Genomic DNA, 12,424 nt, shown 5'->3' on the forward strand with positions numbered 1-12,424 from the left:
ATTTTCAGATCACAATGCTATGAAACTTGAAATCAACCACAGGAAAAAGTTTGGAAAACCTCCAAATGCATGCAGGTTAAAGAACATCCTACTAAAGAATAAATGGGTCAACCAGGCAATTAAACAATAAATTAAAAAATACATGGAAACAAATGAAAATGAAAACACAAAAGTTCAAACCCTTTGGGATGCAGCAAAGACAGTCCTAAGGAAAATACATTGCAATCCAGGCCTATCTCAAGAAACAAGAAAAAACCCAAATATAAAATCTAACAGTACACCTAAAGGAACTAGAAGCAGAACAACAAAGAAACCCCAAGGCCAGCAGAAGAAGAGAAATAACAAAGATTAGAGCAGAAATAAACAATTAGAATCCAAAAAAACTCAGTAGAACAGACCAATGAAACTAAGAACTGATTTTCTGAAAAAATAAAATTGATAAACCCCTAGCCAGACTTCTTGAAAAGAGAGAGGACCCAAATGATAAAATCACCAATGAAAATGGATTTATCACAAACAATCCCTCAGAAATACAAGCAATTATCAGGGATGCCTGGGTGGTTCAGTTGGTTAAGTGTCTGACTTCAGCTCAGGTCATGATCTTGCAGTTTGTGAGTTCAAGCCCTGCATTGAGCTCTGTGCTGACAGCCCAGAGCCTGGAGCCTACTTCAGAGTTTGTGTCTTCCTCTCTCTCTGCCCCTCCCCTGCTCATGCTCTGTCTCTCTCTCTCTCTCTCTCTCTCTCTCAAAAATAAACATTAAAAAAATAAAAATAAAAATAAGTCAAGCAATTATCAGAGAATACTATGAAAAATTATATGCCAACAAACTGGACAACCTGGAAGAAATGGACAAATTCCTGGACACCCACACACTACCAAAACTCAAACGGGAAGAAATAGAAAATTTGAACAGACCCATAACTAGTGAAGAAATTGAATCAGTTATCAAAAATCTCCCAACAAATAACAGTCCTGGGCCAGATGGCTTCCCAGGGGAATTCCACCAGACATTTAATTTTTTTTTTTAAACATTTATTCATTCTTGAGGGGCAGAGCATAAGCGGGGGTGGGGAAGAGAGAGAGAGAGAGAGAGAGAGAGAGAGAGAGAGGAAGACACAGAATCCGAAGCAGGCTCCAGGCTCTGAGCTGTGGGGCTCGAACCACAAACCATGGGGCTCAAACCACAAACCGTGAGATCATGACCCAAGCCGAAGTTGGATGCTCAACCGACTGAGCCACCCAGGCACCCCAATTCTACCAGACATTTAAGGCAGAGTTAATACTTATGCTTCTCAAGCTGTTCCAAAAAATAGAAACGAAAGGAAAACTTCTGGACTCATTCTATGAAGCCAGCATTATTACCTTGATTCCCAAACCAGAGACCCCACAAAAAAAGGAAAATCACAGACCAATATCCCTGATGAACATGGATGCAAAAATTCTCAACAAGGTACCAGCAAATCAAATTCAACAGCATATAAAAAGAATTATTCACCATGATCAAGTGGGATTCATTCCTGGGTTGCAGGGCTGGTTCAATATTTGCAAATCAATCAATGTGATACATCACATTAGTAAAAGAAGGGATAAGAACCATATGATCCTGTCAATAGATGCAGAAAAGCATTTGACAAAATACAGCATCCTCTCTTAATAAAAACCCTCAAGAAAGTCAGGATAGAAGGAACATACCTAAACATCATAAAAGCCATATATGAAAAGCCCACAGCTAATATCATCCTCAATGGGGAAAAACTGAGAGCTTTCTCGCTGAGATCAGGAACACAACAGGGATGTCCACTCTCACAACTGTTGTTTTAACATAGTGTTGGAAGTTCTAGCATCAGCAATCAGACAACAAAATGATAAATAAAAGGCATCAAAATTGGCAAAGAAGAAGTCAAACTTTCACTTTTTGCAGACGACATGATACTCTACATGGAAAACCCAAAAGACTCCACCAAAAGGCAGCTAGAACTGATATATGAATTCAGCAAAGTTTCAGGGTACAAAATCAATGTGCAGAAATCGGTTGCATTTCTATACACCAATAATGAAGCAACAGAAAGAGAAATCAAGAAATTGATCCCATTTACAATTGCACCAAGAACCATAAAATACCTAAGAATAAACCTAACCAAAGATGTAAAAGATCTGTATGCTGGAAACTATAGAAAGCTTAGGAAGGAAATTGAAGAAGATATAAAGAAATAGAAAAACATTCCGTGCTCATGGATTGGAAGAATAAATGTTGTTAAAATGTCAATACTACCCAAAGCAATCTACACATTCAGTGCAATCCCAATCAAAATTGCACCGGCATTCTCCTCAAAGCTAGAACAAACAATCCTAAAATTTGTATGGAACTACAAAAGACCCCAAATAGCCAAAGAAATCTTGAAAAAGAAAACCAAAGCAGGAGGCATCACAATTCCAGATTTTAGCCTCTACTACAAAGCTGTAATCATCAAGACAGTATGGTACTGGCACAAAAACAGACACATAGACCAATGGGATAGAACAGAAAACCCAGAATTGGACCCACAAATGTATGGCCAACTAATCTTTCACAAAGCAGGGAAAAGTATCCAATGGAAAAAAGAGAGTCTCGTTAGCAAATGGTGCTGGGAGAACTGGACAGCAATATGCAGAAGAATGAAACTAGAACGGGGCGCCTGGGTGGCGCAGTCGGTTAAGCGTCCGACTTCAGCCAGGTCGCGATCTCGCGGTCCGTGAGTTCGAGCCCCGCGTCAGGCTCTGGGCTGATGGCTCGGAGCCTGGAGCCTGTTTCCGATTCTGTGTCTCCCTCTCTCTCTGCCCCTCCCCCGTTCATGCTCTGTCTCTCTCTGTCCCAAAAATAAATAAAAAACCGTTGAAAAAAAAAAATTAAAAAAAAAAGAATGAAACTAGACCACTTTCTTACACCATACACAAAAATAAACTCAAAATGGATGAAAGACCTAAATGTGAGTCAGGAAACTATCAAAACTCTAGAGGAGAAAGCAGGCAACAACCTGTTTGGCCTCAGCCGCAGCAATTTCTTGCTCAACACGTCTCCAAAAGCAAGGGAATTAAAAGCAAAAATGAACTACTGGGACCTACCTCATCAAGATAAAAAGCTTCTGCACTGCAAAGGAAACAATCCACAAAACTGAAAGGCAACTGATGGAATGGGAAAAGATATTTGCAAGTGACATATCAGACAAAGGGTTAGTATCCAACATCTATAAAGAATTTACCAAAGTCAACACCTGAAAACCAAATAATCCAGTGAAGAATGGGCAGAAGACATGAATAGACACTTCTCCAAAGAAGACATCCAGATAGCCAACCAACACATGAAAAGATGCTCAACATCACTCATCATCAGGGAAATACAAATCAAAACCACACTGAGATACCACCTCAGGCCGGTCAGTGGTTAAAATGAACAAATCAGGAGACTATAGATGCTGGCAAGGATGTGGAGAAACAGGAACCCTCTTGCACTGTTGGTAGGAATGCAAACTGGTGCAGCTGCTCTGGAAAACAGTGTGGAGGCTCTTCAAAAAAATTAAAAATACAACTACCCTACGACCCAGCAACAGCACTATTAGGAATTTATCCAAAAGATACAGGAGCGCTGAATCACAGGGACACATGTACCCCAATGTTTATAGCAGCACTTTCAACAATAGTCAAATTATGGAAAGAGCCTAAATGTCCATCAATTGATGAATGGATAAAGAAGATGTAGTTTATATATAAAATGGAATACTACTTGGCAATGAGAAAGAATGAAATCATGCCATTTGCAGCAACATGGATGGAACTGGAAGGTTTTATGGTGAGTGAAATAAGTCAGTCAGAGAAAGACAGATATCATATGTTTTCACTCATAAGTGGATCTTGAGGAACTTAACAGAAGACCATGGGGGAAGGGAAGGGGGAAAAAAAAGTTACAAACAGAGAGGGAGGGAGGCAAACCACAAGAGACTCTTAAATACAGAGAACAAACTGAGGGTTAATGGGGGAGTGAGGGAGAAGGGAAAATGGATGACGGGCACTGAGGAAGGCACTTGTTGGGATGAGCACTGGGTGTTGTATGTTTGCGATGAACCACGGGAATCTACCCCAAAAACCAAAAGCACACTTTACACACTGTATGTTAGCCAATTTGACAGTAAATTTTATTTTAAAAAATAACAAATAATTAAAAATAAGGCCAAAAAATGAATCTACAATTACATAAGTATATAAAGTTTAATTAAAATAAAAATTTTAGGGGGCACCAGGATGGCTCAGTCAGTTGGGCACCTAACTTCAGCTTCGGTTGGGATCTCATGGTTTTAGAGTTTGAGCCCACGTTGGGCTCTGTGCTGACAGCTCAGAGCCTGGAGCCTGCTTCAGATTCTGTGTGTCCCTCTTTCTCTGCCCCTGCCCCACTCGTGCTCTCTTTCTGTCTCAAAAATACATAAACGTTAAAAGAAATAATAAAATAAAATAAAAATTTTTAAAGGATGGAGGGGTAAAGTATGTCACATGTGGCTGTTTTTAGGTTTACAGGCAGGCACCTTAGAAAGCAGGATAGTGATGAGAAAGGCAATTTGGCACAGGACACTCCTTACGTGCTCACTTCAGTCTCTAGCAGTAGCTTTAAGAGTATACAGAGTGCTCACCTATTTACAAGAGCACCAGTGATGACATGAATCAGGTCCCCACTAAACCTCAGATAGACTATGGAACTCCCTAGAACCTCCTTAATACAAGAATTTGGTTAAGTACCCTACTGGCAGAAGGGCTGACAGGTCTAAGGGATTTTAGTAACAAAGAAAAATCATGACCTTTAACCCAGTCCTATAAACTACTTCACTGACATTCACACAAATATCACTTTATCCTTAGTCATCATGATTCGACCTAGAAACAGCCCAAATGTGCACCAACAAGACAATTTACAAACTGTAGTGTAATCACACAATAGACTACCACTTAGTAGTAAAATGAAATGAGGTCGTGATACATACAAGCACATGAAAGAATCCATAGCATGCTGCCCAGGAAAAGAATCTCTAAAAACTCCAAAAAATATCTTCACTGATTCTGCAGAATTATTATTGACTCTTAAACTCATTCAACTCAGGACAGAGAACTGATTCACTACAAAATCCCTGGTAAATTCCATGAAAGTTAAATTAATTAAAATTAATTTGATTTGCCCAGGCACAAATTCTCTTTGTGAATTCTGAGCTTAGTGCAAAGAACTTTTTTTTCTTTAATCTGTAAGAAACATACTCACCAACTCTTCCTTTCTTGTGAATATGGCCAGGCATGATGCCAATTTTGCATTCTCCAGGCTGAAGGAAAGGAAATCACAGTTTCAGAAAAGTGAAAACAACAACCTGTAACTAATAAGTCATACACACAAACACACTTGGACTGACTCAAAGCTAGTTAGCCTTGTGAAAGCCTAAATCCAGGCTTATTTTTGTTTTTACACTTACATTGATGACTCCAGGGCAGTTAGGCCCGATCAGCCTGGTCTTTCCCTGACGCAGCAGTTTGTGCTTGACCCGCACCATGTCCTGCTGTGGGATACCTTCAGTAATGCACACAACCAAGGGCATTTCCGCCTCAACAGCTTCATTGATGGCAGCAGCAGCAAAAGGAGGAGGAACATAAATGACAGAAGCTGTCGCTCCTGTCTGTTCTTTGGCCTGAAACATTAACCACGAAGCACTTTATTATGGGGAAAATTGTAAACACTGTAAAATGAATTCAATACCATGATTTTAATAATGTCTTGGGATCAGGAAAAGACACCACCAGGCGACACTGGATGTCTTCATTCTTCCCACTAACGAGATCACTATGCTGTCAGAAAAGAGCAGAACCAAGCAGGGCCTCCCCTCTGCCCCATTAGAATGCTGCTCTGAATTGAAAGGTTCTGGGATGACCCATTCTCTCAGGTGACGGCATGTCAGTAAACTTGAAGGTATGCCTGACTGGCGTTTGTGTACCCTCATTCCTGCGGCCATGTTTACTTTTGTTGCTCTACAAGACACCGTATCACCTACTCAGTACCAAACACCCTATACCTCCCCAGGAGCAAAAGAACTAGTAAGCCGCTGAGACTCAGAACTCACATCTCAAATGCCTGTTCAAAACATATCATACTTGATAAATGTTGTCAAAAGACGTTGAAAATGATGTGTTTTTCTACACTCACAATTTTTACTTTAAATGCACATTAATTATAAAATAAACTAAAATACAAATGCATAAATGGCCATAGAATGAGAATGTGGGTCAAATAAGCATTAGGGTCTATTCTACATCACCCCTCACAATGCAGAGCACTTAAAGACCATCAGTTTGACCATGGTTCTCTCTGTAGTCTTCACATATACGAATACAGATGTCTCCTTCTACCCAACTCTAGGTGTGGCCACATCTCTTCCACTGTAATGGAAGCTCCTTGAAGACAGAGATTGTTGGTGATCTCTGATTCTCCAAGAGAACCTGTTCTGTGAGAAGCCCTGCAAGAGGGCTCAAGACAGGTCTTGTTAAGGCCTCACCACAAGCCTGTATGCTTAGTATTTCCATCTACAAATTAAGATGCTGTGGCAAAGAGACAGTAAATAACTTACACAACAAGGTGGCATAACTAGGAAGTGAGTGGCAGAGCCAAGATTCAGATCTAAGTATCTCTGATTCCAAAGTGTCTGTTCTTTTCAGTTATAGCAGGCTGCCTTCCTAGAAATGTTAAAATATAACTTAATCAAGATATAAAGCAAAACCTTTGGGAAGCCTGTTTCATGGGATTTTACACATGGAGAAGAATACTATAGAACACACAGGTATAGCTCTTAGAAGGGGCAGAAGTAAAAGATAGTATCTTTCAGAATCATCCCTGAAGGATTCCCTATATCCCCAGACACTGAGGAGCTTTCTCTATGGCATCCCTAATAAAAAGTATCTTGACAATGACAGAAGAACAAAGTCAAAGGATGCTGACAGATGATCAACAAATGATGCCAGGGGTTAAAAATAATTTTTTTTTTTTAAAAACTCGGTTCAAATGATCAGAGAAGGGGGTACAAAAAACAAAACAAAACAAAACAAAAAACTAGGTTGGAACAAAAAGAAGTCAGATCATAGGGATGTACGTATTTTTTGGAAAATATACCCTGCAGTTTTCTACCTCTTAAAGGCCACAAATACCATCAGAAGCTGAACTGTGACAACAGGGTCTGTGCTAACAAGCGATACTGGATGAAAGGTATCCATCCTGTTCATTCAGAAAGCTTTTTCTCAGTGCCAAACAGGTAAGAAATACAGTATCTGTCAAAGAACTTACAAAATGTTACAAATGTCATATTTATTTGTATCACAATGAATAATAAATGGGTTGCTTAGCAACAAAAACTTCCTTTAAAAGAAAGCAAAAAAAGGCCCATGAAAAAGTCAAATCTACCTACAGGAATTATGAAAACAGCTCTTCTCTCTATTTTGAGGTCATGAAGTCAGCCATAAGAGAATTTAAAGCAAAAAGACTTTAAAATTCTTCTATAGAACATATGATTTTAACTATTTTTTTTTACTCTTTAAAGTACAGTACACTTAAAACATACATATACACATATAGTACAACCTATTTTCAAGTTTAAAGTAAAATGAAAATTCTGAATTTGAATTATGTTTTTTTCCTACATTTTAGGATTAAGAATATAAATTCACTTCAATTCGAAGTTGGTATTCTAAAAAGAGATTAAGTATAAATCTGTACTTTTAAAAAATGTGATACTTGAAAACATGTCTTAAAACTCTTTTAAGAATATGGGGAGGCATGCATCTTTTATCACCAGTACATCGGTCCCAAGTACTAAGTTTATTTCCTAGATTTTTTTATTAAATAGGTGAGAATTTATACGATCGCTTCTTTTATAATACTATTACTTTCCTATATATTCATGCAAGTGCAGAAAGAAAATGAAAGAATACACACTGACCTAAAATGAGCTCTCGAGAAAGGTAAAATCTGGGATGTGGAAAACACTATAAAATTTAACTTTACATGCTTTTATATCATCTGAAGTTTTACAATAAGCAAATATTAATTTTGTAACACGGAATTAAAGTTTACTTCAACATACTTTAAAAATGACTAAGAAAGCAGCAATTTGGGGAAGAGACTAGGGTTCTGTGATTTGTCAGTCTGACTTCAAAGCTCAGTTTTTTCACAGGCACACCAAACTGCTTACCCTGAGCCATGCTAAGTCTACCACTTCTCAGCCACGAACTATGGGCAGGACCCTTAACCTCTCTGCATGTATCCTTGTCTTCAGAATGGGGATGGTGACAGCACCTGCACCTCACTGGGTGGTGACGAGGCCTGAATGAAGCAATGTATATAAAGCACGTAGCACAGTGCCTGGCAAAGAGCCCTTTCTCGGTAAGTGTTAGGGGGTAGAAGCTGACATGTGTGCTGCTAACATCCTGGAGGAAGAGTAAGGAAAGGATTATAAGCCAAACAGAAGCCAACCTACAGCACTTCTCCCCTTACCAGCTCATATGAATGCCTATAAAGAAAATGACACTGGCTGTCGGGAAGACATCCTGAGTCTGGGTGACTAAATCGAACCTACTGGTTTCTACGTTACTGGATTTTAAAATAGCAAGTGACTCTCCTGAAAGGGACACAATTAAGATCTCTATCCAAAGTGTGCTTGCTCTTCTCCTGCTTTTCTTTATTAGCAAACTCGGTACCATTAATTACCTCCTTCACAGTATTAAAGACTGGTAAGCCCAGATGTGTCTTGCCTCCTTTCCCTGGAGTGGTTCCTCCAACTAGTTGGGTGCCATATTCCAGTGCCTGCTGGCTATGAAAGGTGCCCTGAGGGGAAAAAAAGCGCAAGACTCATGAGAAAAGACAGGCTGGGAAGCCTAAAGGCAATCTTCAGCAACTTAGAAAAGAAAAACAAATAGGTTAACTATTTCCCAGAATGTGATAGTAACATATATCCAGCATTCTCAACAACTTGCTAAACCCAGCTCTGAACCCTGAAACAATCCAGGGCTCTGCAAAGCCAAAACAGGTGTTGTTTGGAGTTTAAAAAAAATTTTTTTTTAATGTTTATGCATTTTTGAGAGACAGAGCGCAAGTGGGGGTGGAGAAGAAAGAGGGAGACACAGAATCTGAAGCAGGCTCCAGGCTCTGACCTGTCAGCACAGAGCCCGATGTGGGGCTCAAACTCACAAACTGTGAGATCATAACCTGAGCTTAACCGATTGAGCTACCCAGGTGCCCGTTGTTTTTTTTTTAAAGGGGATCTCCCTTTATTCAATTTTCAAATTTGGCTGATGGTCAGAAACACCTGTGTGTTTACTTAAACTAACACCTCTTTTTCACTGTTCCCCAGCTCCTGACGTCCTCAGATCCCTCATTTATGCAGTTTAAAATCCATGGTCAATCATTATAAACACACAACAACCTTGGCTCTCTCTCACTTCAACTTACACATCTAACAAAATCACAATCTTGGTTAAATCCAGTTCCCTACCTACTCTAAAATCATACATGTGCAATCAACCAGTAGCTGGAGAAAAAAACAGAACCATGCTAACTAATCTCACTTCAAAATACTGATCACTAACCTTAAGGCAAGCTTTTAATGCTGCCCAGCCAACATCCCGTAGTTCCCTATCCATTCACTCTCCCTCTTCAACCTCAGCACTACAGACATTTGGGTCCCGTGGATTCGTCGTTATAGAAAGTTGCTCTGTGCTTTGCACAATGTTTGGCAGCATCCCTGGCCTCTACTCAGTAGATTCCAGTACCACACCCTCCTCTCCACCCCACTCAGCTGTTGTAAGAACCAAAAATGTCTCCATAAATTGAAAGACTATTTTTCACGAGGCTTCTAGGGCTCTACCTCCCCTGGTTGTCCTCTTCTTTCTCTCTCTCCTTAGACCTCTCTTTTGCATCTAAATTTGGCCCCTGAGGATCTCATCCCTTATAATGGCAATAATCCATTTGGCGACTCCTCCCATACACACACAGACACACACACAGACACACACACAGACACACACACACACACACACCCCTCCATACCCAACCCAAACCTTTTCTTTGAGCTCCAAACTCACACTGTCAACTGCCCACCTGACATTTCCACTTGGAGAACTAACTGGCAGGCATCTGAATGTGCTCAAAACCAAATTCCTGCCCACCCCCCACACTCCCCTCCCACTCCCCCCCATCTGGGTGAATGACAATTCCACTCCTAACAGATGCCAGATCAAAAGTACTGAAGTCATCCTTGATTCTCTTTTTCTTCTATCTCACATCAGACACAGTATTGCCCTAACTTCAAAATATACCTGACAGTGTCTCATCCCTTCTACTGCTACCACCATGGTCTAAGTCACCATCAACTCTTGAAAGAATATTGCTCTTGGCTCCCTTTCATCTGTTGTCAACACAGCAGCCAGAATAATCCTGTTAAAACATAAGCAAGATCCTAACACTCCTCTGATCAAAACTCTCCAGTGGTTTTCCACTTCATTCACAGTCAAAACCAAACTCCTTATACGGGCCCGTAAGTCAATACTCAACCTGCATCCTCACATCGGAACTCCTTCACTGCCTGGCCTCATTTACTATTCTCCCACTGCTCATTTCACTCCAGTCACGTTGGCCTTGTGGCTACCACACACAACAGGCACACTCCTGCCTCACGGCCTTGCTGTCCCCTTTGCCTTGAATGCACTTCCCTTGATCCCCATCCACTTGCTTTGCTCTCACATCTCCCTTAGATCTTGACTCAGGTCAGGCTTCCCCTGACCACCTGACGTAAAATCCCCCCTTCCCCAACCTGAACACCACCACAACTCCACACACATACACACACTTCTACCTCTGGCTTATTTTTTCCAGAAAGCATTTATACTCTCTAACGAACCACATAATTTACTCATTGGTTTTGTTGCCATGTTTTTCTCCCTCCCACCACTAAATATAAATTCTAAGAAGGCAGTGATTTCTTACTACTTTGTTCACTGAGAAATGGCACCTAAACCAACACAAGACATACAGTAAGCACTCAATAAGCAATTGCTGAAATTGAATGGATCTATATGGTCATTCTATAGAGACCTAAAAATGCTGACCCAACTACTCAAATTCTATTATAGGCATAATAATTGGGACTTCACAAGGGACTTCAGAAATTTCCTGATTCAACTTCTTCACTTTTCAAAATAGGTAACTTAGACCCAAGCATGTTAACTAACTTGTCTAAAGTCAATGATGGAGTTTTGAAAAGAACCACAAGCCAATGCTCTCTCTTTAAGCAATGCTATTCAAAGTGTAGTTTGTAGACTCTAGCTGGTCTTCAGTGAGATAAACACAAAAAGAAAAAGAATAAAAAAATTACAAAAAACAAAGGAAAGAAAAATGAAAAAACAAGAAAAAAAATAAGTTAAAAAACAAAAATAAAAATGACAGTGTTTGCCAACTTTTATAGCAATATGATATTGTTGTAACTTTTCTTTTGCTAAAAATATTGGTCTGCATTAGATTGAAAACTAAAAGCAAACAAACACCCAAATTGGTCTTTCACTCTAGACAGCTTAAGAAGCATTGCCCTAGATTACTACTCTGTTAAACAAATTCAAATGGACTTATTTTTTAGTCCTAAGTAGGGCTAAAAGCTGTTAATAAGCTTATTTTCCTTAGTTTCCCCATTATCACCTTCCAGGTAAGAATAGAAATAGTTTTAGGAGTTCAAATCCAGTACCAGAAATTCCACCTACTGGAAATGTGCATTGTTGAAATCCACTCTGAAATACAAATACTCCTCATTCATACGTGGAACAATGTATACGCCAAAAAAAGAACGAGACAAAACATAGATTTCCTATGAAGATAAACTCAAAATTTCAGACTTCATTGTTATCTCTATAATAACAGAATCTTAACTAATATGAGACAAGTAAGGTTCCCAATTACTTAAAAAAAAAAAAAAAGTAAATGAGAATGCAATTGCAAGTAACTGAAAGACACTGAAACCACCTTGGCCTTCAATATTTAGGCAAACCATCACTTAATTCAGGAAGCACAGATAGTTTCAAATATTGCTTATACCATGGACAACTGCTCTTTTAAAAAAAGGTCATAGGATAAGATGCCATAGGATCAAAAAGAGTTTAGTAAACAAACAAAAACATCATATATAATAAACTAATGCAGAGAATTTGGATTAATCAAACATTTGATTATATGCTAGCACAATTAATATATAACCAAAAGAGGACTGAAAATGATTTTAATTGGCTGAGGAGTGATAAAGTGTACTTCAAATCTTAGATGAGCATCAGCTTTTTTTTTTTTTAATGTTTTTATTTATTTTTTAGACAGAGAGACAGAGCATGAGGAGA

The 12,424-nt window shown here is 39.2% G+C and overlaps 1 protein-coding gene across 3 annotated transcripts in view; it reads right to left on the reverse strand.

Annotated features, from left to right (window-relative positions):
- SUCLG1 (succinate-CoA ligase GDP/ADP-forming subunit alpha) overlaps positions 1 to 12,424 on the reverse strand; it is a 48,381-nt gene that overhangs the window by 16,162 nt on the left and 19,795 nt on the right. For all 3 annotated transcript variants that reach the window (XM_047068630.1, XM_047068632.1, XM_047068629.1), the window contains 3 exons: positions 8,760 to 8,876; positions 5,485 to 5,697; positions 5,280 to 5,337 (listed from right to left, as the gene is read on the reverse strand). In XM_047068630.1, the coding sequence (XP_046924586.1) occupies positions 5,280 to 5,337; positions 5,485 to 5,697; positions 8,760 to 8,876 (388 nt within the window). The remainder of the gene's footprint in view (positions 1 to 5,279; positions 5,338 to 5,484; positions 5,698 to 8,759; positions 8,877 to 12,424) is intronic.

The sequence above is a fragment of the Lynx rufus genome, unplaced genomic scaffold (assembly GCF_022079265.1).
Source record: "Lynx rufus isolate CCGP_SWC_20201006 ecotype Redwood Valley unplaced genomic scaffold, mLynRuf1.p SCAF_8, whole genome shotgun sequence".
Classification (NCBI taxonomy): Eukaryota; Metazoa; Chordata; class Mammalia; order Carnivora; family Felidae; genus Lynx; species Lynx rufus.